The sequence below is a fragment of the Talaromyces rugulosus genome, chromosome VI (genome assembly GCF_013368755.1).
Source record: "Talaromyces rugulosus chromosome VI, complete sequence".
NCBI lineage: Eukaryota > Fungi > Ascomycota > Eurotiomycetes > Eurotiales > Trichocomaceae > Talaromyces > Talaromyces rugulosus.
Genome location: NC_049566.1, coordinates 3,558,011 through 3,581,376, shown reverse-complemented (window position 1 = coordinate 3,581,376; position 23,366 = coordinate 3,558,011). Strand labels below are relative to the sequence as shown.

The 23,366-nt window shown below is 37.3% G+C and overlaps 5 protein-coding genes across 5 annotated transcripts; 2 read left to right on the top strand and 3 right to left on the bottom strand.

Moving 5' to 3' along the window:
- Positions 1 to 930: 930 nt before the first annotated feature.
- Positions 931 to 1,573, top strand: TRUGW13939_11548 (uncharacterized protein; the record flags this gene model as incomplete). Its single annotated transcript, XM_035494654.1, has 2 exons — positions 931 to 1,504; positions 1,569 to 1,573. The coding sequence occupies 2 exons, from the start codon at positions 931 to 933 to the stop codon at positions 1,571 to 1,573; spliced, it is 579 nt and encodes a 192-aa protein (XP_035350547.1).
- Positions 1,544 to 2,430, bottom strand: TRUGW13939_11547 (uncharacterized protein; the record flags this gene model as incomplete). Its single annotated transcript, XM_035494653.1, has 4 exons — positions 1,544 to 1,552; positions 1,633 to 2,058; positions 2,163 to 2,260; positions 2,316 to 2,430. 4 exons carry the CDS (start codon positions 2,428 to 2,430, stop codon positions 1,544 to 1,546), a joined length of 648 nt encoding a protein of 215 aa, XP_035350546.1.
- A 1,704-nt stretch (positions 2,431 to 4,134) lies between these two features.
- TRUGW13939_11546 (uncharacterized protein) lies at positions 4,135 to 4,593 on the top strand (the record flags this gene model as incomplete). Its single annotated transcript, XM_035494652.1, has 1 exon — positions 4,135 to 4,593. The coding sequence occupies one exon, from the start codon at positions 4,135 to 4,137 to the stop codon at positions 4,591 to 4,593; it is 459 nt and encodes a 152-aa protein (XP_035350545.1).
- Positions 4,594 to 7,289: 2,696 nt separating this feature from the next.
- Positions 7,290 to 9,954, bottom strand: TRUGW13939_11545 (uncharacterized protein; the record flags this gene model as incomplete). The annotated part of the gene is made up of 5 exons (XM_035494651.1): positions 7,290 to 8,539; positions 8,613 to 8,971; positions 9,028 to 9,458; positions 9,511 to 9,718; positions 9,776 to 9,954. 5 exons carry the CDS (start codon positions 9,952 to 9,954, stop codon positions 7,290 to 7,292), a joined length of 2,427 nt encoding a protein of 808 aa, XP_035350544.1.
- A 9,339-nt stretch (positions 9,955 to 19,293) lies between these two features.
- Positions 19,294 to 22,011, bottom strand: TRUGW13939_11544 (uncharacterized protein; the record flags this gene model as incomplete). Its single annotated transcript, XM_035494650.1, has 1 exon — positions 19,294 to 22,011. The coding sequence occupies one exon, from the start codon at positions 22,009 to 22,011 to the stop codon at positions 19,294 to 19,296; it is 2,718 nt and encodes a 905-aa protein (XP_035350543.1).
- Between the last annotated feature and the right edge of the window lie 1,355 nt (positions 22,012 to 23,366).

Sequence of the window (23,366 nt, the reverse complement as noted above, 5' to 3'; positions counted from 1 at the left end):
TCTGTTTTTTATTTCTTAGTAACTCTAAGATATTTCTAGTTTTATTATAATATTAATTGGTATTCTTTTAAATTTTATAAGATAGATATTTTTTTTATATTTAAAGCTATATAGAGCTAAGTTACTTAATTCTACTTAAAATTCTAGTTTAGTGGCTATGAATCATGATAACGCATGGTTCTGTATAGCAACTATAGTGTCAGAAGAATCGGTAACTAACTCACGGCCAATGGATAACTTAGTTACTTCATCGATTGGCTGAGCGTTATCGATTTCCTGTGACAAATAGATAGTATTTAAGCTTTAGTTATATATATGTGAGGCCGTGAGAACTTCGGAGCGCACCAGATGGCGCACCTCGCTACACTAGCCTCACAGAGGCTAGTGTACCATAGTGGGCGCCCGATATGGTGAAAATGCAGAATGTAGGAAAGGTAGGCAGTCTGTCTCAAAAGCGTCTAGCGAACATATTTATTGAAGTAGACGGATTATCTCTAGTCTGACCTCGGCATTTGTTATTCAGGGTCTAGGGTTTGAGAACGAGATACTTCGTTGACACAGGGAACTTCCGCCGTTGTATCGAAGGTGAGGTCATTGTTGCTCCACCCGCGGGGCCTCGGTACCTGAGTACATGGAGAAGCGACAGGTTAATCCGCAGCTACTGCAGCTATTACGGGGTTCAGACAAAGTCGGATGAATGTTACGCCGCAAAGTCATCTGGCATTGCTTGCGAGCCTTCGGCCCCACATAGTTCGCAAGATTCATTCTGCCGCAGCTAATTAGTACGGCCTTTCCTAGCAAAAGCTGAAGCCATATTGTAAGGGGATAGCCGAGGGATCACTCAGGACACATGTCGTAGTGGACAGAAAAACCTGAGAACCGCCGTCTCCCTTCTGAGAGCATAGAACGAGAAGAGGAGAATATTGCAACATGGCCGTTGCAGGGATCCAACGTCGTATGGATATCCGAATTGCTTCATGCTCAAAGGACTTCATGTGCGGATGGCTCTACCCATCTCAAATATTTACCTCATCGAACCCGGGACCAGCCATCGTTTTGGCCCACGGCCTGGGCGGCACGACGGAACTCAAGCTCGATGTATACGCGGATATTTTCAATCAGATGGGATACACGTCTGTTGTCTTCGACTACCGTTGCACCGGAGGATCAGAGGGCCTCCCAAGAGGGCTGATTGACTGGCGTAAGCAGCAAGAGGACTGGAAATCTGCAATTAAATATACGCGACAACTAGAGATCGTCGATCCGAACCAAGTCGGCCTTTTTGGAACATCGTTCAGCGGAGGGCATGTTATCGAGATGGCTGCTACTGACAAGAATGTCAAAGCAGTCATCTCCCAGTGTCCCTTTACTTCTGGTTGGCAGAGTTCTCTTTGCACGGGGGTTGCGGCTGGCTTGAGGCTTGGTGGGCTTGGTCTGTTGGACACTCTCTTTGGCTCAGACGAAGCGCCAGTAACTGTATCGCTGACTGGCAAACCGGGTGAGAGTAAGTGAAATCTTTGATGTCCTGCCGACGAAGAAAATATTACGGGAGCTAAAATTCACAATAGCGTGATGTATGTCAGCCGTCTTTCCCCCATTGAGCTCTTGATTCGTGTCTGCTTTAAATGCCACCATGCTCTCAATATAGGTCAGATGTTGCGCAGACATGGAATCCTGGCGATCCAAGGTCTCCATGGCCTTGGTATCGATCGTGATCCCTGCCAGTTGGCATTCCAAGTCGATCACGGACTGTTCGTCCCGATAACGCTGCAGGTTCTCTCGGATCCGGCGGTTCCGCTGTCGTTGCTTCTCGTTGCGCAGTTCACGAACAGCCCGGTCATATCTCTGCTTCGCTTCCTTGGCTTGTGCCTGGAAACGTTGCAGTTTCTCCCATAACGGACGGTGGTATTGGGAAAGCGTCACTTCGTCCAGGGAGCCAAAGCGAGCGTGACAGGCCATGCAGGCGCGCTCGAACTTGGCTTTTCGGTCGTTCCATTTCTGTTTCCGTCTGGTGACGGTATCCGTCGTGCGCAAACCTCTGGAAGCATATTGAGGGATCTGGATTCTTCTGGAGACAGCCAAAAAGGTCGGTTTGGGTCAATCGACGCGCTTAATGAACGAGCAAACCGTACCAACTCCGTTTAAGAACCGGTCTTACGCACGATGTCCTGGGCGTCAACATCGACGTCGTAGTGTCGGACAGATGTAGAGATATCACGGTGCTGCAACATAACATTTTGGAGGGCCTCTGAGACTTCCTCTATCCAGAAGGTTAGCTGCGGTCTGCCACACAAAAGAACGAAAAAGGTACTGACCGCTGTTATTGAACGCCTTCGCTCCAACATACCGAAGACAGTAGGGCTTAACAATAACTTCAAAACCAGTGATTTCTACTCGGCGCATTTGAGATCCTAAGGTCGACGCGGTCATCCTCTTCCCCAGGACAATTCGATATTCCGTCGTCTCCCAGTCCACCTGACAGAACACATATTTATCCAGGAGTACGTCTTTGAGTTTCACCTTTTATTGCCCTTTGCCATCAGGAACGCGAAGACTATAGAGTTTCGCCACAGAGTCCAGCACAGGGCCCGTCTTAGAGATTCTCTTAAAGCCCTAGATGTGAAATAGCATACTCAATAGACACACATGCGGACTCAGGGATAGAGTTGGATCGAATATGATTTCGGGGATTTTTAACTCATTCCTGTTCAGTTAGCGTGTGAGACAGATAAATACTTAGAAAGATCCGTATGTAGCCGTGTTGACCCGGCTTTGTGTGTGTCTGACTGCCCGTCTGCAACGATGTGTCTCCTGCCTCCTGACCTTGTCCGTTCTGGCCGGGCTTGGTGTGTACTGCTCTATGCCTACTTCTTCTCGGCCCCGTCAGACATACAAATCCCTTCGTGGGGCCCAAACAGACTCAAGGCTATCGACTATTGCCCTTTGTTGTTACATTTCGTTTAGAGAGAAATATATATCTTTCCTTATAGGCGAAACATAACTTTTTATTGTTTCTATGGGTACACTTCTTGCACATGTGCATACAAGTAGACTAGTAACCAGCTGATAAAGTCATATTATTCGATTCTGTTCTAATTGAAGCTATTCGACACTGACGCGGTAAAGGATCTCTCGCGTGGTGTCGATTTGATTTGATTATGTCATATAACCGACCCAGCCGCCCCACAGGCAGCTATGCGGCACGTGTCCTAATCATGACCGCCAGCTCCGGTCCTGTGTACATGAAGTAACAGTGTATCTAAATGATGAAAAGATTAATGAAATAATAAGCTGGTGTGTATATGCTAGAGCGTTTTCCTGCTGCCCTAGCTGTTGTAGTGGCCGTGATACCCTTAAGGACTCATCGCTCAGCTAGTGAGCCGCAGATATACTCCCAAATTGTCCCAGGAGCTTCGTTTCCAACACGAATCTGGCTGCTCGGGCAGCCAAACTCTCGCGTGGTGTCAACCGTCAGGGTGCTTATTAACCGAATCGGTCCCAATTCGTCACTAGGCAGCTTATCCTGCTTGGGAACGTAATTTGCTGATCCCCCTGAATTAATTGGAATTATGCGATTGGATCAAACTACTGAGGAAACGCCTATATAAACCGATACAATTGCCATGTAAATTAGAATCCCATGCTCGTAGATTTTACCAATTTGACACATATTTTTACCCCCAATTTGCATCATTTCCGCGCTATTATTAAGCAAGTGCCAAGATCCCGAAGTTTGACAAGTTAGGTCACATGGATTGCAGGGTCTACAGCATCAATGGAGCAAAAAATTTCGTTTGCAACCCTGGGCCATGATGATCGCCGTCTCCACCCCCATCTTTTGAACTACGGCCGATGGGGTGTTAACCAATGATGTCTTGGATTTTAATATAATAGCATATACAATGTTGGCTGATCAATGTGATTTGGCTAAGCTCATATAACCAATAATGATGTCCTGGATTGGGGCTATTGACCCGCGTATGTTTCAGAACGTGCAAAATGAGTCACTGCTTACTAATGGCTCAGCAACAAGTTAACCGTGCACTACCAGGGAAAAGGCACCCAGTCCAGACAACGCATCCACCTTGTCTACCGTCAACAACCTTGGGAATCTCTATTCTGATCAGAGGAAAAATGAAGGAGGCAGAGATAGTAAATCAGCGAGTACTAGCAGGCAAAGAGAAGGCACTCGGTCCAGGTCATGTATCCACTTTAAATACTGTCAACAATCTTGGTATTCTCTACTCTAATCAGGGGAAGCTGAAAGAGGCAGAGATAATGTATCAGCGAGCATTAGCAGGCAGAGAAAAGGCACTTGGTCCAGATCACACATCTACTCTGAATACTCTCAACAATCTTGGGAATCTCTACTCTAAGCAGGGACAGCTGAAAGAGGCAGAGATAATGTATCAGCGAGCATTAGCAGGCAAAGAAAAGGCACTTGGTCCAGATCACGCATCTACTTTGACTACTGTCAATAACCTTGGAAATCTCTACTCGGGAAAGTTAGAAGAGGCAGAGATGATGTACCAACGAGCACTAGCAGGCGGAGAAAAAGCCCTTGGTCCGGACTATCATGGTTTGGCAGGATGATTCCGGCAAGAAATATATTTCTGCCAGAGAAATCCTGTGGAGTCTCCTTTCAGCACGAATCCTGTTGGAATTAGCTTTGATATAGAGGTTGGTGCGAAATATCAAATACGTCACGAATGCAGACCAGATCCCTGTATTGTCTCTGTATGGAGCGGTGCGCTATTTGGACAAAGTACTTGTCAATTTCTCTAGCAGATATTATTGTAGGGTAATGAAGAACAAGCGTACTCCCAGAGACACTTTGGATCCTAACAGACTAGCATGTATCTGGATTATAAGTTGATTGCGTGCTACACAGCAACAAGAACAATCGCCGATAAGAAGACATATTAAATAAGTGCCTTGTGCAATACTGATGTTTGTCTTGTTATTCGGATTAGAGATACTAGCCGAATTATGACTTTTTGTGCCGACAATACAGGGATCTGGTCTGCGTTCGTGACGTACAGAATATATTTCCAGATAATCACCACACCAAACGAAGACTTTGGCGGGAATATCTTCCTCACGCTTTAGCCCTTGTACACGACAATCACTTTGTGTCACAGGAGAACAATTACCTGGATTTGACTAATTATATACAAAAAATTAATTACTAGTACGATTAGGGCATTGAGGCCTTCTATGCCCAAGAATATTACACTCACTACACCGAAATTGGCGGCGTACGAGTGCTTGCGAAGCTGGTAGCTCAGGCTCAGCTGGAGCAGTGGTTATAGATTGAGATACCTCAATTTGACCTTGTATAAGCGCCTGAGCTTCCTCTCTAGTAATTCCTTGCTCATGAGATATCTGTTTCCTAGATCGTCCACGTTTTTGCTTCTCTTTCTCATGTGCAGCCCGTAAATCATGAACTTCCTTTCGTACAATTAGAAGCTCATTAATGCTCATTTCATAAGCTTTTGACATGCGATTGATTGCCTTATCAATGACTTCAGAAGGACTCCTTGTACGCCGGCTTATTCGCTGTTTAATTGTGCTTAATTGGCGCTTAAATTGACGTGGATTTTGAGGTGTTTGCAAGCAAGAAGACTGTGAGTTACTGCCTCGACTCCTAGGGGGGGTTGGAGTCCTTAATCGGACAGTAAGCTGTTGATGAACTCGATTTGGATCAAATGGCACTAATCCAGTTGCTGCGAAGCCATTCCGAATAGTCTCAGCTTTATATGACATTGTGCGGGCCTTTGGAAATGCAGTAAGAAAGTCGATTTTGTCAATATGATTGAATCCAAGCCTCATCCGCTGCTCAACAAGCTGTCCATATTGTCGTTTAAAACAGCAAAACAACTGACATCGAGAGGCTGCAAAAGATGAGAAGAATGCGGAGGCATGCAGATTGGGATAATATGATTTTCAGTGCATGTACGGTCAAATTCAGCAGTTAAATGGCTTCCATGGCCATCGAGAATAAGCATTCGATATCTTCCCATTACACGGCCATTCGTATGAGGAATGAAGTGATTAATGAGCCAATCCATACCAATCTTATCTGTTGTCCATCCATTATCGCTAATATTGATTTTCCAATCATCTGGAAGAGTCTCAAACCAGGCTTCTTGTAAGTATTTTGTTGCCTTGAAAATCACATACGAAGGTAAAGCCCAACCAGTAGAGTTGACTGCCTCAATTGCAGTCACCCATTCTCGATTGCCAGGCTGTAATAGATGTGGTCTGCTATATCGATCGCTTCCAGTAATAACCTTTGCAGTTGCACAAAGTCCCATAGCGAAGCCAGTCTCATCGAAGTTGTAGATATCTTCCGGTAAGATGCCATATTCTAATATAGCCTCTCGTACGCGGTCAAAATACTCTTGGATTATCTTGGAATCCTCGCATTTAGCACGCTCGTAGTTGTATCTTCGTGAAAATCTAGATTTGAGCTCTGAGCGACGCTGAACCAGTTTGTATACCCAATTCTTTCCAACCTGTTGATTTCCATGTTGTGTAAGAAGAATATTGGCCATTTCTTGTACAAGAGATGGCCGAGGAGGTAATCCACGCTTATCCAGATCCAATATCCATTTAACAAGCGATTCCTCTTCATATTCAGTTAATTTATGGCCATTGGCGCGTGTTTGAGATCTTTGTTGAGTGCCTTTTAGTCGATCTTGCAGAGTTGTTCGAGGAACATTGTAAATTTTTGCAGCTCGTCCAATATTAGGAATCTTTTCATTTTTCAAATCAGAAATGGCTAATAAGATTCGGCCTTCTTGTTCCTGAGAATTTTTATGATTTTTATTGCGAATTGGTGGCATATTGACGCGTTGAATTATATAGAATTGTTATGGAACGCGTTTTTGGGCGGAAGTGCCGGCTCGGCGGTGGTGACGGTTCGGGGGTGGATTACGTTAGTGAATCAAAGAGCTTAGTCATTACTCTGTTCACCGTTGCCCGCCAGCTGGACACAACTTCTACGTGGCATAAGCGGCAGCTTGATTTGCTATTTATCTTGCCTGCTGAGGCCCGAGACGATTATGCCGGGCCCTAAATGAGTGCAGAGACTGCTCCCCTATAAGATATTGGCATGAAAATACAAGAAATTGCAGAAGCATAAGAATACCGAGGTAAAATATGGTATACTAAGATCTAGGGTAACATATACTTGAAACAAAGCAAGTTGGTGCAGAGAACAGACCGAAACACACGTATAAAAGCGGACATTATCGATCTCGCATCTCAGTAGCAATAGGCGTATTTTACGGAGACGTTTTAATTCTCTTTGACCGGCGCAGTGAAAATTTCGTGGGAGGGGCGGGGTTTGATTTGAGCAAGCGAGGGTCGATATTCGCCACTTCGGAGCTGACGGAGGAAGCGGGAGTGTCTATGCCGGAATGGCGATCGGATTCGGAAAGATACTTTGAATCATCCAGAGATGAATGCTCACTGCCGTCGACGGGATGCCTTGCCGGAAGATGTTTCTCCTGCACCCCGACGTCGTATGCGTGCACGTATAGAGCATGGGCCATGAAATCCGTGATCTCGACGAACTTGGGAACGTCACGGCAGACCTCCCAGGTGCAGCGGATTCCGCTGTGCGCATTGGCGAGGTGACAGTCAATGAGATGACGACGGAGAGAATCTTGTCGCTTAGGAGGAAATCTATGTGCAGGCGGGTTGGATGCTGAACGGCGCGATAGACCGTAACAGATGATGCAAACATCCGTTGGACAGTCGAGAGTCTCTTCTTCAGTGATCAATGACTGTTCCGATATCTCTGGCTCGTCATCATCGAAATTCCAGTTGACCCGATTGCCCCGCCGATTCGGCTCACAGAGCTTACTGAACGCAACCATATCTTTGGTCGTCTGGATACGTCTTGCAAGAAGCTTGTCGCCGTCAAAGTTCTCTGCATCCGGCCCATAAAAATTCTCAACAAGCCGTGCCCGCTCGGGAAAGACGTATTTAGGGACAGGTAGTTCCCACTTCTTATGGTCGGGACTGTCATCATCACTGTCCTCAGGGTCGGCCTGACCAAGGAGTTGGTTAATCTGTCTGTCGACCTCGAATATGGGCGCATTATAAAAATAATCCTTCCTGGTGGTCTCCTTGGTTTCCTTGGCTAAAGTTTTCCTCAGTTGGGAAAGCTCTTTCGACAGCGATTCGTGCTGCTGATAGAGATGAGGGAAAAGGTCTTTCGCTTTAGTCTTTGTACCAGCCAGGCTTCGCATTTCTTCCATCACCTCTCTCTTGGTTCGCCGGAGCTCCAAGATTCGGGGGTCCTGGCAGATCGTGCGACGCTGCACCTCAGTCAGTTCAGGGGAGGGAGCAGACGGATCCCATTTCCTGAGCATGCTCCCACCAACCTGGTGGAGACTTTCCTGAGACGGCCGGAGCAGGACCACATGTTGCAGATCGCGTTGGATATATTGAGATTGGTAGTGCCTTTCGAAAACCCCGTCACCCGACTGGCCGAGCACTCTTTGTCGCTCCTGACTGGTGAAATTCCCTGTGAATCGCACGTTAGATACAAAGTATATTTATAGCATCCAAATTAGAATTCCGCCATGTTAGAGACGTACGATTCACCTCGTTTGCAGCCCAGCGCCGATAAATGTAGTGGGTAACATCGTCCTCAAATTTTGCGTCCCGACCCAACTCCCGCAGGGCATCTCGGCTAGAGGCATATGCCATCGGTACAGATGGGTCGACTTCGTAGCCGTATTCGGTTCGGTGGACATGCCGTAGGAGGGGGGTATCTAGCAACTCTGGCTTCCACCGCAGCGGAAGACAAGTAAGCCGGCCCGGAACTTTGATCCGCCATATGATGTCCGGTGATAGCGTAGTATTGACGAAGGCGTTGTCACGAAAGGCGTACGAGACGATTTGCAGGATTGGGCAATAGGACAGCTGATAATCACCATGCATGAAAAACTTGGTTCTATCAACAGGCGTTAATATTGTCGGGGTCTGGACGTGACAAGGCATAGTCCTTACCCATCAGCGCCTTCAGGCCGACCTTTCAGGTTGCGAAACTCGATGATGGCACAGAGGACATCACGGTTGCTGTCCGGATCCTTGAGATAGAAGAGTTCGATATCACGATAACACACTGAGTCTGGAAGGTCATTGGTCGAAATGTATTGGGGAAGGTCACTTTTCATAGTCAGGTCCCGTTTTCGTTTGCCCAGGGACATGTTGTTGGGGAGAAAGGCTTTCTGCGGGAGCAGAACACCTGGCCGGGTCCCAGTAATAGAAGACCAGAGTTGGATCGTGGCAAACTGGAGTACCATGCTCCCATGACGGAAAAATCTCGAATGTACCCAGTGGTGGCGGTACAAAACACAGAAGGCACCCACATCCAGTGTGTTCTTTTTCTTCATCCGTCGAGAGATCTTGTGTTCAGCGGGAAACCGTTGGTTGAGAAACTATGATCCGTGTTAGTTGGGTATCTAGTCAGGACGAAGGAGAACCGCATACTCGTCGCATCTGTTCGTGGACGTCATTATTCATCGGGCGTTCGGCGAACAAGATAAAATACTGACCCAGACGCCGCCAATATTCGTCGTACGACTGGAGAAGCTTCTTACGGGAAGTATTATGCATCCAGTCAAAGAAGTTCATATAGATGGTTTGGTCCTCAGAGAGAAGATAGTCGACATATTCTTCCTTGGATTGGATGCAATATCTGTTGGCTGTCAGTTATCTGAATGACCTGCAGAGAGGTTGAGTGTGAAATGCTTACTTTCGCCAGTACCGTTCAACAACGGCAATACCTTCAAGAGTCTTCGGCTTGTAGTTGGGGGGAAGCCGCCCCAAACTTCGAAAGTATTCGAGCCTGGCTCGGGTTTCTTCACAGAGAATTGGGTCCGTCCAGTATTGATGGTCTTGAGGATTTGCCGGAGGAAGGGAGGGTGGTGGCATGGAGAAGGTAGTACTGCCAAGGGTCTGAGGAAAGTAGGGAATGGAAGTGATTCACGCTACGAATTACTAGCGATCTGGGAACGGATGGGGGTTGGGTGAGGGAAGGGGAGAGAGGAGCCGGTGAGAGGGTAGATGGGACGGCAGATGGGGGGAAACCGGTGCCATCTTATACAGCGAGCGACCAGACCGGTCGCAGTTGCTCTGTTGCGATGCAGAAGCAAACGACCACGACGACGGTCCAGGACGAGGATCGAACTGACCACTGACTAACCCTAACCCTAGCGAATCAGGTACGGCACACGTGACGCGACCTTAAAGCGGCGGGCGTTCCATGGGAGGGACGGGGTGGAAATGCCGCCGTAACAGGCCGCCGTAGCGGTCATTTTGGGCGTCGATTCCGCAGGTCCAACTATTCTAGTAGTAAAATTACTAGATAGTATATTAATAACTTTTTATTAAAAAGTAAAAGCTAATACTTTCTAATATTTTAAGATAATAGAAAAGATAAAAAAGTTAACTATAAGGATTCAGATTAAGAATTAGATATTTTATAATAATTATAGTTAGTAAAAATAATTAATCTTAGAAAAGATGCTGTAAGAGTAATTAACTAAGTAAATAAAATAATTAGACTATTCTAGAAATAATTATTAATTATAAAAAAAGAATAGGATTTAGTTCTAGAAACTAGTATAATAATTCTAGAAATAAAAATTAAGATTCTAGAAATAAATAAAAAAGAACTAGAAATAGATAGTAAAGACTCTAAAATAATAAAAAAATTCTCTAAAATTGACTATAAAAAATTAAAATAAGAATATAGTTATAAACTATTTAAATTAGTATATTAAAAAGACTTTATTTAGATATATTAATAATATATCCTTAAATACAAAAAATACTATAAGTAGATATTTTATAAATATAATATATATAAAAAAAAGAATATTATATTTATAAATAAATTCAAATATATCTTACTTATTAAAAGAATATAGTTATACTATTTAATACTTAAGTATATTAAAAAATGTTTATATATATATTATCTATAATATAGAGAATATTATTATAAGAAGATATACTAGATGTAATATTATAAATTAAAATATCTAACTTACCTTAAAGAAAAGAAAAAAAATAAATAAAAGCTAATAATATTAATAATTATTTATTAATCTATTCTAGACTATCTAAAGGGCTAGAATAAATGTTAATATTATATAGAAGAAATTTAGTATTTTTTCTATAATAGCATTAAAACTGACCAATGCTATATAGAAAAATGTCTATATTATAAAGAATAAATTATCTATACTGATAAAGATTAGACTAAAATTATTCTATTATAGAAATAATATTTTAAAAAATATAGAAAGAGATACTATCTTATTATTATAACTATTAAGATAGAAAAAATTATAATTATTATTAAAAGATTAATTAATAGATATAAAACTAAATTACTCCTTGACTTAAAAATATTAATAAATTATATTAGTGAAACATATATTAGGAAAAACAGAATCTAAATATATAAAATAAATCTATAGTATACTATATAAAATTTTAAAGAATAAATTATAATCAAAGAATTTATATAATAAACTGAAAATATTATAATTAAATTAGAAGAATATAAAGAAAGTATTTAACTAGATTTAAGTCTGTTTAAATAAAAGGATTTTAATGTAATACTTAGAATAACCTAGCTATAGAAATATAATCTTGTTATTAACTAGAAATATAAGATAGTATTAATAGATTAGAAGATATTATAAATAGAGCAAATAAGGATTAAACTAAACCAGTAGTTGAAGGTAAAATATACTAAAAAAATAAATAAAATAAGCTAATAAATTGAAATATAAAAGAAACTAAAAGAAATCTATAAAAAAGAATTAAAGAAAGTACTTAATAAATTATTAAAAAAATATTAAGACTTTACTAAATTATTTATAAAAAAAGAATATTAACTATTATAATATAAAAAAGAATATAAAATAGAGATATTATTTAAGAAAAAAGTATAGATACTATAAGTAAAGTAATAATAAATCTTATAAGATAAATTCTAAACTACTAAAAAATTTATTAAGAAATTTTTAGCAGCTAATTATATTAGAGAATTAAAAGTAAAGACTTCTATATAAGCAATATTTATATTAAAATATAATAAATTATTATAAATAGTTATCAACTACTAAAAATTAAATAATATAACTAAAAATAATATAAATAAAGTACTATACTAGGAATAAAAAAAAGATTTATTATAAGATATAAAAATTATAATAATATTTAATATTAAATAGAGATACTATAATCTATAAATAAAAAATAATATCTAGAAAATAATATTCTTTATAGATTTAAGACTATATAAATAGCTAGTAATATCTATAGAACTTAAATAGCTACTAGTAGAATTTGTAAGATTTATAATCTATATTTTATAAAAATATCTTAACTTCTTTGTTATAATATATTTTAATAATATTATAGTCTACTTAAAAGATCTTAAAGAATATAATAACTATATATAACTAGTTATAATAAAATTTATAGAAATAAGATTAATTTTTAAAATTAAAAAATATAAATTTAATATTATATAAATTAACTATTTAGAAATAATATATATAATAAATAGACTAGAAATACTAAAAAAAAAATTAGATATTATCCTTGAATAGCTAACTTTAATAAATATCTATAATATATAATCTTTTCTTAGAACTAGTAGATATGTTTGATAATATCTTAAGAAATATTTAAATATTATAACACCAATGACAGAATTACTAAAAAAAGATGAATTATTTGATTAGATAGTAAGAAAATAATAATTTTTTAAAAATATTAAAGAACTTATTAAAATTACACTAATCTTATAACTATTTAATCTAGAGTTATAAAGTATTCTATAAATAGATGTATCTAGATATATTCTTAAAGTAATTTATAAATAAATTAATAAAAAGAAAGAAATATAGATTATTATATTCTATTTAAGAAAATTTATATTGATAAAAGTTAACTATAATATTTATAATTAAGAATTACTTATGATAGTTTAAGTATTTTAATAATAGTAATATTATCTTTAAGAAGTAAAATATAAAGTAATTATTAAAAGTAATTATTATAATTTAAAATACTTTATAACAACAAAAGAATTATCTAAAAGATAAATATAATAGGCCAAAGAACTAGCTAAATTTAATTATAAGATTAAATATATTCTAGGAAAATAGAATGCAGCTATAGACATATTAAGTAGATAACCAGATTATATAATCAAGATAGAAATCCTAAAAATAAACATTCTATAAGAAGAATTAGGAGTTCTATATTATAATTATAATATAATTATTATAATCATAATAAGAATTATTAATAATAATCTATTCTATAAATAGATATATTAGAAAACTAATAAAGATTAGAAAATATAAAAAGAATTATAAGTTAGATAAATTATAAAAGATATCTAAAAGAGCTTAATAATATAGAATAGAATGATTAAAGTACTATAAAATATGACTATAAAAATTATTTAGTACTACTATAATTCTCTAATAAAAGAATACTAAGGAGTTAAAAAAATAATTAAAATAATTATTTAAATATTTTATTTTTTTTATGTCTAAAAAGGGATTAAAAATTATATTAGAAACTATAATAAATATAATAGAAATAAAGTAATATACTATAAATCTTTTAAAAAAATATAAATACTAGAAATACTAAAAAAAGTATAGAAAAGTATTATTATTAACTTTATCTAAAGACTATTATAGTCTAAGAATCTAGTAATAAAAATTATCTATATTAATATTATAATAATAATTAACTAACTTATAAAATATATTATCTTAGAACTAATATTAAAAAATATAATAGTAGAATAATATATAAAACTTATATTATAAAAATTTTTTATATAGACTAGATTATTAAATAAACTTATTATAGACTAAGATAAGTTATTTATATTTAAATATTAGTAGATAATTATAAAAGTATATAGAATATATTATAAATTATTAATAAACTAATAGCTAGTCTAAGAGAATAATTTAAATAATTAAATAGTATTTTTAATATTATTTAAATTAAGAATAAAATAATTAGGTAGAACTATTATTATTAGTATAGTTTATATTAAATAATATAGAAAATACTATAATAAAATAAGTTCTATATTTTATAAATTTTAGATAATATCTAAAAATAACATAGTCTGAAGTACTATAAAAAAGATTATTTAAAGCTATAATAATATAAGCTAAAAAATTATAGATATTCTATTAAATAATCTTAAAAGATATTAAGTAGTCTAAAAACTAAATAAAGATTTATTATAATAAAAAGTATAAAGACATATTAATCTTTAAAAAAAAAAAAAAAGTTTATTTACTATAATAAATAATTAAATAGAAAAAATTTAATATTCTAAGTAAAAGACTAAATAATAAACTTAATATTATTAAATATAGATTTTTTATAATTTAAAAAAAACTTATTAATAATAATTATAAACTCTAATTATTAATAAAAATAAAAATATATCTAGTATTTTATATCTTATTATTAAAACTAATTAAAAATCTAAAAAATAATAATAATAAAATAATTAAAGATAAATATAAAGTTAAAAATATTCTAAAAAGAAAATTAATAGACAGAAGAATCTTTTATTTAATTAATTAGAAAGAATACAGACCTAAATATAATTTATAGGAATTTATTAGATATTTAAACTGCTCTGAAAAGATTTAAGTATTTTATTAAAAAGAAAGTTAAAAAGAATATAATTAAATTCGTTATTAAGTAATATAGAAAACTCTTAAATAGTAGTAGTAATTATCTTATTTAATTTTTATTATTTAATCTTTTATTTCTACTTTTTTTCTTCTTTTTTTTCTAAATACTTTAACTTTTTTATTTCTTTTATATTTTTTATTATAAAATTATTAGTATATTTCTGAAGTAATTTATTCTATATCTCTAAATATTAAAGCTTTGCGAATATTTCTTTTTTTTGAATATAGATTTGTTTTTAAGCTGTAATCAATCTCTACTACTCCTTATTAGAAAAAATTGTAGAAGAATCTATATATTTTTGATTTAAACGAGCATATTTACTATAATAAAAAGAATTAATATATTTAATGCAAGATTTATTTAGTTAAGTGTAATAAGTATAAGAAATAACTATTTTAAAATTTTTCTTTATAAGTTAATAAGCTAGTTTATTTTTACAAATACCTAAAATTTTTAAAGATATAATTAGACTATCACTATAAATATAGAAAAATATGAATAATAGTTAATCTATTAAAGATATAGAAAGACTTAACTATTTATTATACTATTAGGACACTAGCCTTGAAAAAAAAGATTATTAGAAGAATAAATAACTTATAATTAATTATACTACTTATATTAATAGCTACTGAAATAATACTATATACATAGTATATATATAATATATATATATAATGCTAATCAGAATTAATTTAATGCTCTGGACACGCTTAGTAAGCTAGGATAAGCTAGAAATGATATTTCTAGATATAGAATTAATAATTCTATATAATAAAGCAGTACTGCTAAATATTAAAGCGATACTTTGATATTAAGAACTATATAGAAATATCTGTTTACTATTATATATCTAGCTTATTATATTTTATTTTTTTAAATAAATAGTATACTACTATTACTTTTTAATATACTTTGTAGCCTATCATTGCGATAGTACTCTACTTATCCTAGGATTACCTTATATAACATTCTTATCTTGTCTTCTGTTAGCAGAATACCCACCCCGATTCACATCTTGGTGACGAGTTGTTGAACCGATTGACATTAACAAAGATAAAGCTACTCTAGTATTGGTTAAGTCTATACCGCATTATATAGATTAATAAGCAGAGATCCTACTATATTATAGAATTAGACGGCTCTAAAACACGAGGCATTTATAATAGTGATAGATTAAAGAAGTATTTTGCCAGAATAGCTTCTAAATCAGGGAAAGACCCCCCCTCCTAGGAAAAGAGGAGTGAGGAAAGGATTATAGATATAGACTATAATAACATTTTAATAGAATAGGATTTTGTAGTAATTATGCCACTATCCTAGTAAAATTATAATTAAGAAACTATTAAAGATATATATTATAAGTATACTAGCAATATTAAAGCACCTACTTTTCCTTTCTTTCTTTATTTAATTTTTATAAATTTTTATTTTAAAAATTTCTTTTCTTTCTTTTATTTTTAAATTAAAAAAAAGAAGTTAGATCTATAAGCTCTAAGTTTATTCCTTTTTTCTATTTTCTTTTTTCTCTTTTTTTTTAATAATTAGTAAATACTAATATATTTTATCCCTATTAAGAAATCCAGCCAGTAGCAGAGAGATAGCAGAGTCAAGAACCTCTTATTATTGTACTATCTAGTAGAAATTTAAACCTTATACTAAGTAATATCTTATTTTAAAATCAAAGAAATCTTACAGTAGTTATTTATTATATTTAATAATTATTATAAAAAGATAGATACTAAAAACAGATTATAGTGCTAAGATAGTTAATAATAATAAAAAAATAGACAGAGAACTATATCTTTTTTTTAATAAAATATACTATAGTAGTAAAAGATTATAGAGCCTTATAAAAAGTTAGAAAAAAAGACTTCTATTTATTGTAGAAACAGCCTGTTCAGATTATAGAAAAGGTTAAGAATTATTATCACTATATAGAAGGGATAAAGAGAATAGCTATAGATATCTAAGATATAAATAAAGCTAAACTTATATTCAAGTATATAATATCTAAATAAATAGCCTAAAAATTTAGAGAGCTTTATAATCTATAAGCACTATATAATATCCTCTAACTATATAAAACCCGCCGGGAAAATCAAAAATCAACCTTTTGAAATTCAATGCCTTTTGACGGTGTCCAGGGCCTCGCTATGGCCTAAGGACCCCCTAATATCGACAACGCCCCCCTAGACCCAGGGGGGCAGGCGCTAGGCCTGGTAAACCCTGAGGGTACCTATATAGGCACCTTAGTAAGAATAGCACTGCTAGCGCCCTCTAAGGCCAGTATAATGTTTCTCTAGAGCAAAGGCTTTACGCTTAACCTAGAAATCGAATCTAAAGAACTATTCCTCCCCTTATATTCCTAAAAAGCCTCTAAAGCTCTAAAGAAGAGGCGATAGGACTATAGCCTTAATAAAGCTGATAGAGCCTCTATAAAAGCCCTACTTAATCTAATTTATAAGGATATAAAATAGGCCTTATTAGACTACTTTATAAATAGCAATAGCACGCTATATATAAAGATAGTCACTATAAAAGCCTATATAATCTCTCTAGTAGAGGTTATAGAATAATATCTCACAGACTAATTAGATACTCTAGAGTGCTATTTTTCAATTCTAAAAGCTTAACAGGCCTTTTTAAATATCCTAAACCACCCCCTAAAGTCTCTATTATTAAGAGGTGACTACCAAAGCCTATAACAGCCTCTACTATTCCAAGGAATAATATTTACAAAGGTCGTCTATAGTCCCTAAATTAACCTAAATAAGGCCACTAAACCTATAGAGCTATATAGAGCTTTACCCCTGATATTAAAACCATTTTTTAAGATAAAGCCTATAGTAGGCCCTTAATAGGCCGATATAGTGGCCAGCAATACCTAAAAATAATAAATTATTATAAAAAAATAGACTTACTCCCTGAATTAGTCTTTAAAAATCTAAATAGATCTAAGAAGTCTAAAGCCTATTTATAAAAATAATAAAAAAAATTATAGATTTATATTTAAATGTAAAAATAGCTATACTATCTCTAAAAAGTCTAAAGTTAATATTATTTTATAGCTTAACTATTGTTTAGCCTAGATAGGCTTCCTGAACTTTATTAAGATAATAAACGTTAATTATACTGAATTAAAGATTATCTTAGCCTTATTAGACTAAAGAAGCACTATAGGCTTGTTATTATCAGACTATAAAGACCTATTAGTAGTTATTTACTACCAGGTCAACTCTATAGTCATCTTAATGGAAGCAGATCAATAATAATATAAGATTAAGGTGTATATGGTGTCAATAGCCTGCTATAGCACCTTAAAGCTAGGCCTAGCTAGAGAAGAAATTGAATTAAAGAGCATATACATCTTAATAAGAAATCTTATCTAGATCAAGCTAATAGTAATTATCTAGATTAATAAGCAGTATTTCTCTACTATTATTATAATAATAGAAGGCTTAGATAATATTTATAGGCTACTCATCTGGGATATACACTTTAGAGGCAATAGATATCTTACTAGCCTCTATTATAAAGTAGATAAAGATACTATTTATATCTAATACTATGATATTAACTACTAAACTTATAGAGGCTGTAATACCTGATTACTATTTTATATTATATATACTGGCGCCTATAAAGTCTAAGAGTATATCTGTAATATACTAGACTATAGAACTTAAATAAGCTATCTATACCTATATACACCTACTAAATGCAGTAATTATAGAGAAAAATACTAGGCTGATTCTTTAAGATGCTCTAAGCTTTAGGAGGCCTATTAATAACTCTATAAACGCTTCCTTAATATAGAGATTATTATGTCCCCTCCCTCCTCTAAATAGACTAAATAAAAAGATATTACTAAAGAGACTTCTTCTCTAATTACTATCTAGAATACCCTCTAAGTCCTAAAGCTTAGAGAGATCAATAACACTATAGAAGATATCCTAGGGATATCACTTTTACTATATTTATTTCTATGTCTAATACTAACACCTAGAACTGTAGTCTCTATTAATATTAATTATTCAATATAATTATGGCTATATCTATCCTATAATCTTAGAGATTCTAAAAGCGGGGATAGAATAGTAAATAGATATTATATATCTATAAGAGTCTTATATTATTTATAATTTTTTTTATCCAGGCTATCTGTTGTACTGGCTAAAAGGGAAGAAATGGGATTAATAGATGCTTATAGCTATTTATAATTTATTTATTTATTTATTTAATCAAATTTAACGTCTATACCGAGCCCTAGGCTATGACAGACAGCGATTCGTGTGGATTAGGCCTGCTTATAGGGGTTGCCCCCTATAAACCGGTGCCTCTACCCCCATTGGATCCATGCTTTCAAGGTATCTTGCACTTTCCTCGCCCCAAGCCACTTATATGCGCAGGACGATTCGGGGGCTTATAGTGGGTGGCAACCACTACCCCCTCCTTATGGCCACTAACGTTTGGGCGTTGCCTACAATAGCGGGCCGCCCCTGCCCGCTATCCTTCCCCCTCTCGCTCTCCCTCATCCAGGGCCTCAATGCCCCAATTATCAGTCTTATAGGCCTGCTCCCAGGCCTGTTGGTTATCCTCTCGCTCCCTAATGGCCCCTATAAACGCCAGCAGCGCTGTAGTGGCCTTTGGGTCCTGGAATAGGCGTGCTTCGGGGCACTGCTCGCTATCCTGCAGGGCCTTTACCCCCGCTTCGGCCAAGCCGGCATATAGTTTTTCCCGCTGGTGGCACCACTGTCGACAGTTTGTAAGAAGGTGTCTTACCGTCTCAGTCCCCCTAGAGCACCCCAAGCAATTAGGGAAGTCTCGGGCCTTAATTCGGTGCAAATAGGCCCCAATTGGTGCGTGGCCAGTCTTGAACTGGTAATATCGCCGCGCTAGGTGCTTGGGGGTGTTCGCCAACATTGGGTCAAGCTTCCATCCCCGGGGGGGATAGTAGGCCTGGCTTGCCCGCTGGGCACGCTTTGCAAGCTTTGCAGCAAGCCAGTTGGCCCTGGCAGCTCTATAAGCTTCGGTACAGGCCCGTTGAGCATGTGCCAGTGAGATGCCCGAGTATTTGCCTGTTCGGGGCTTCCCCGCAGCTTTCTTGGCGGCTTTATCGGCCTCTTCGTTGCCTGGGACCCCCTTATGGCCTGGCACCCAGCATATAGTAACCCTGCGGCCGGTGGCCTGCAGTTCCTTGGCTAGATCATGTGCCCGCAGCGCCAGGGCTTGGCCAGGGCCTGGCTGGGTATGCTGAAGCCTGCCTATAGCGGCTTGAGCATCGAGAAACACCCTAATTGGCCCTCTAAGATTCTCTGCCAGCGCCCACTCTAGGGCTTCGACTACTCCTATTAGTTCTGCATCAAAGACTTCGAAGCCTGCGCCCAGGGGAGCTAGGCGCGACCTCCAGGGGCCAATAAGTGGCTTATAAGCTACCGCAGCGCCTACGCGCTGATCGTCTAACCTGGAACCGTCTGAGTAAAGGTCAGTGTTCCCTATCCCACTTAGGGGGTCTGAGGCTAATTGCATAGCGGTTTCAGGGGAGTCTATCCTGAAATCTAGTGGTATAGACCTATTACCAGGCTCTATTGTACGCTCAAAGCCCTGGGAGGGGTCGGCGGTCAAGGCCTCTCGTAGCCTGCGGGCCAGGCCCATGCCCAGCTTCCAGGGGCCTCGGCGGGTTGGTGTTGCCCAAGCTCGGTCTTCTAGCGGCTGCTCTCCAGGCTGTGCATGGGCGTCTCCCTCCCTAAGCGTTATGGGGAGTATTTCTGCTGCTGGATGCCCCTGGGGAAGTCCTAGGAGTCTCAGGGCATACCGCCGCTGTTTACTATCTAATAGGGCCTCTGCTGGTTCCAAAGCTGCCTCCCTTATAAGCGGTCCTAATGGGGTGGACTTCAGCATGCCTGTGACTGCCCGGGCCTGGTTATTAATTAGGCCCTGCAGTCCTTCTAGGCAGTTCTTTTGCCCATGCCACCAAAGCTCGGCCCCATAAAGCGCCACTGACTGCGCGGTGGCCTTTTGGATTCGCCATGCCAGGCCTGGGGGGAGCCCCTGGGCCTTGCACAGTGCCCGCACTCGTCTTTCAGTATTTTGACCTTTTTGCAGGCGGTACTTATAGTGGGCTTTGAGGGTAAGCTTTGGATCTAGTAAGACCCCTAACCACCGGATGGCTGTTGGGGAGAATGCCACTAAAGCGTCTCCTACCTGCACCCTAGCTTCCTGGACCTGATTTTTATGTTCCCTGCTGGTGGCCCTAGAGAATAGGATGGCCTCTGTCTTTTTAGGGTCGAATTTGACGCTATCTGCCAGTCCCCACTCAATAGCAGCTTTTGCCGCTGCTTCTAGCTGCCTGCAGATCTCAGAGACCGAGCTTCCCTGGGCTACCAGGCCTATGTCATCGGCATAGGACAGGGCCTTGATCCCTGGCACCTGCTGTTCCATAGCCTGAAACACACCCCGGATATAGATAAGAAAGAGGATTGGGGAGACCGGTGAGCCCTGGGGCAGCCCTGAGTCAATAGGCTGTTCAGGAGCTTTATAACCGTCAATTACGAGGCTGACCCTTCTATTTGTAAGGAAGGATAAGGTCCACCTTATAAGGTCATTGTCCAGGCCTGCAGCTTCCATAGCCTCACTAAGCTTATAGGGGTCAACATGGTCGAAGGCCCCCATAACGTCAATAAAGATAGTGCCTGTGAGAAGCTTTTGAGTCCATCCCTCGTGCACTGTTTGCACGAGGCAGGCCACCGCGTCAATAGCCCCACGGCCCCGCCTGCACCCCATTTGTCCAGGGTGTAAAGCCCCCTGGGCCTCACACCAGTCCGCTATAAGGCCTGCAGCCAGCTTCTCAACAACCTTGCCCAGGCAGCTAAGCAAGCTTATCACCCTCCAGGCCTTCACCTGGGTGTAATCAGGCTTCCCTGGCTTCCGAAGTAGGATGCCTTTAGCGGTCTTCCAGGCCCCTGGGTGCACCCCAAGCCGAAAGCACTGCCTAGCCATCCCTATGATTCGGGGTGAGTCTAGTGCCCAGAGTAGCCGGCATGCTTTAAAATTGAGCCTGTCGGCCCCCGGAGCTTTCTTAATGCTCTGGCTGAATAAAGCCTGATGCACCCGCTCTGGCGTTATAAGCATGTGGGCCTGTCCACCTGGCAGCTCCCCAGGAGGGGAGCTACGGGGGGCGTTAGGAAATGCCATTTCCCTGATTAGGGCTTCTTTATCGGCCATGGTAGTGGCAGGGGGAGCCCCTAGATCCGGGCCTTGGAGTGCTGGGGTGGTGGGATTAGTCCGTGGCTTAGTGTACTGTAGGGCTATCCAACACCTATTAGGATCTCCTGGAGAAGGCTTTTCCAGGCCATCCCTAGGGCCTTTGGGAAAAGGGTTCCCAGTGGGGTTCGAACCTTTTTTCCACTCTTCCTTCCCCCCAGGGCCTCCCTCAGCAAGGAAGACCTCCCAGCAGGTCCTTTTAGCCGCCTTTATTTCATGGTAATAAGCGTAGCTATTTATAAAGATCTTATAGAGATAGTTAAGATTAAGAACTATACTGATTTAGTAGACTATCTCTATTTATAGGCCTTAGATATATAGAAAGCATTAATAATTAATAGATATATTCTCTAATGTACTAGAATAGTTAACTGCTATGATATATAGATTAAGATTAGTTATTAGTGATAAGAAGCTTTTTCTAGATAATATTAGGCTATTAAGAATACAGACTAGGATTTACTTATAATAGATAAATACCTATTAACAGATAATTTTAATATCTATAGTTCTTTATAGAATTTACTGGCTAAGGACTGAGTTAATATTAAGTCCTTAGAACAGTTTATAGAACAGCACTTACTATATATTAATAATCTACTAAGAGAAGCCATACACTATAAAAAGACTAAAAAAATATTAATTATTAATTTAATATTATTTTTATTAACTCTAGAGCCTCTATAAGCCTAGGAGATAGATAAAGATAAACCTATAATATCTAACTATAAGCTTATTATCCTAGCTTAGAAAGCCTTAGAAAAGCCTTTTCTAGAAAGAATCTCTAAGAAGATTATTAGATAATAGATAGAAGCTCTATAAATAAATAAAAAAGCTCTAAAGCTAGTTATAGCAGCTTAGGCCTTAGAAACTATAGGCTATTCCTCTTTTGATGATTAATATACTGAGGAAAACCTTACTAAAAAAACTAATTAGATGTAGGATATTCTAATCAGTATACTTAATAAGCATATTAAAGCAATACAGCTTTACATATATTCTAAATAATAATAGAAGCTAGAGCTATAGTAAGCCTAAAGCTTATAAGCTGCAGCTTATAAATAATAATAGGTCTATACCTATACTAACATTAAATTTAAAACTGTAAGAACTATTTATTACTATAAAATAAAAACAGTTAAAAAGACCTATTAAGAGGCCTTTCTTACTAAGAAAGGCTCTGGAGAGAAGAAAGAGTAAAAAAAGGGTTCTAATCCTACTAGGAACTCTTTTCTTAAAGGCTTTAAAGATAGCTTAGAAAAGCTTTCTCTAGAAGATTTTAATAGATATTAAATAGCTCTATAGTATACTAAGCT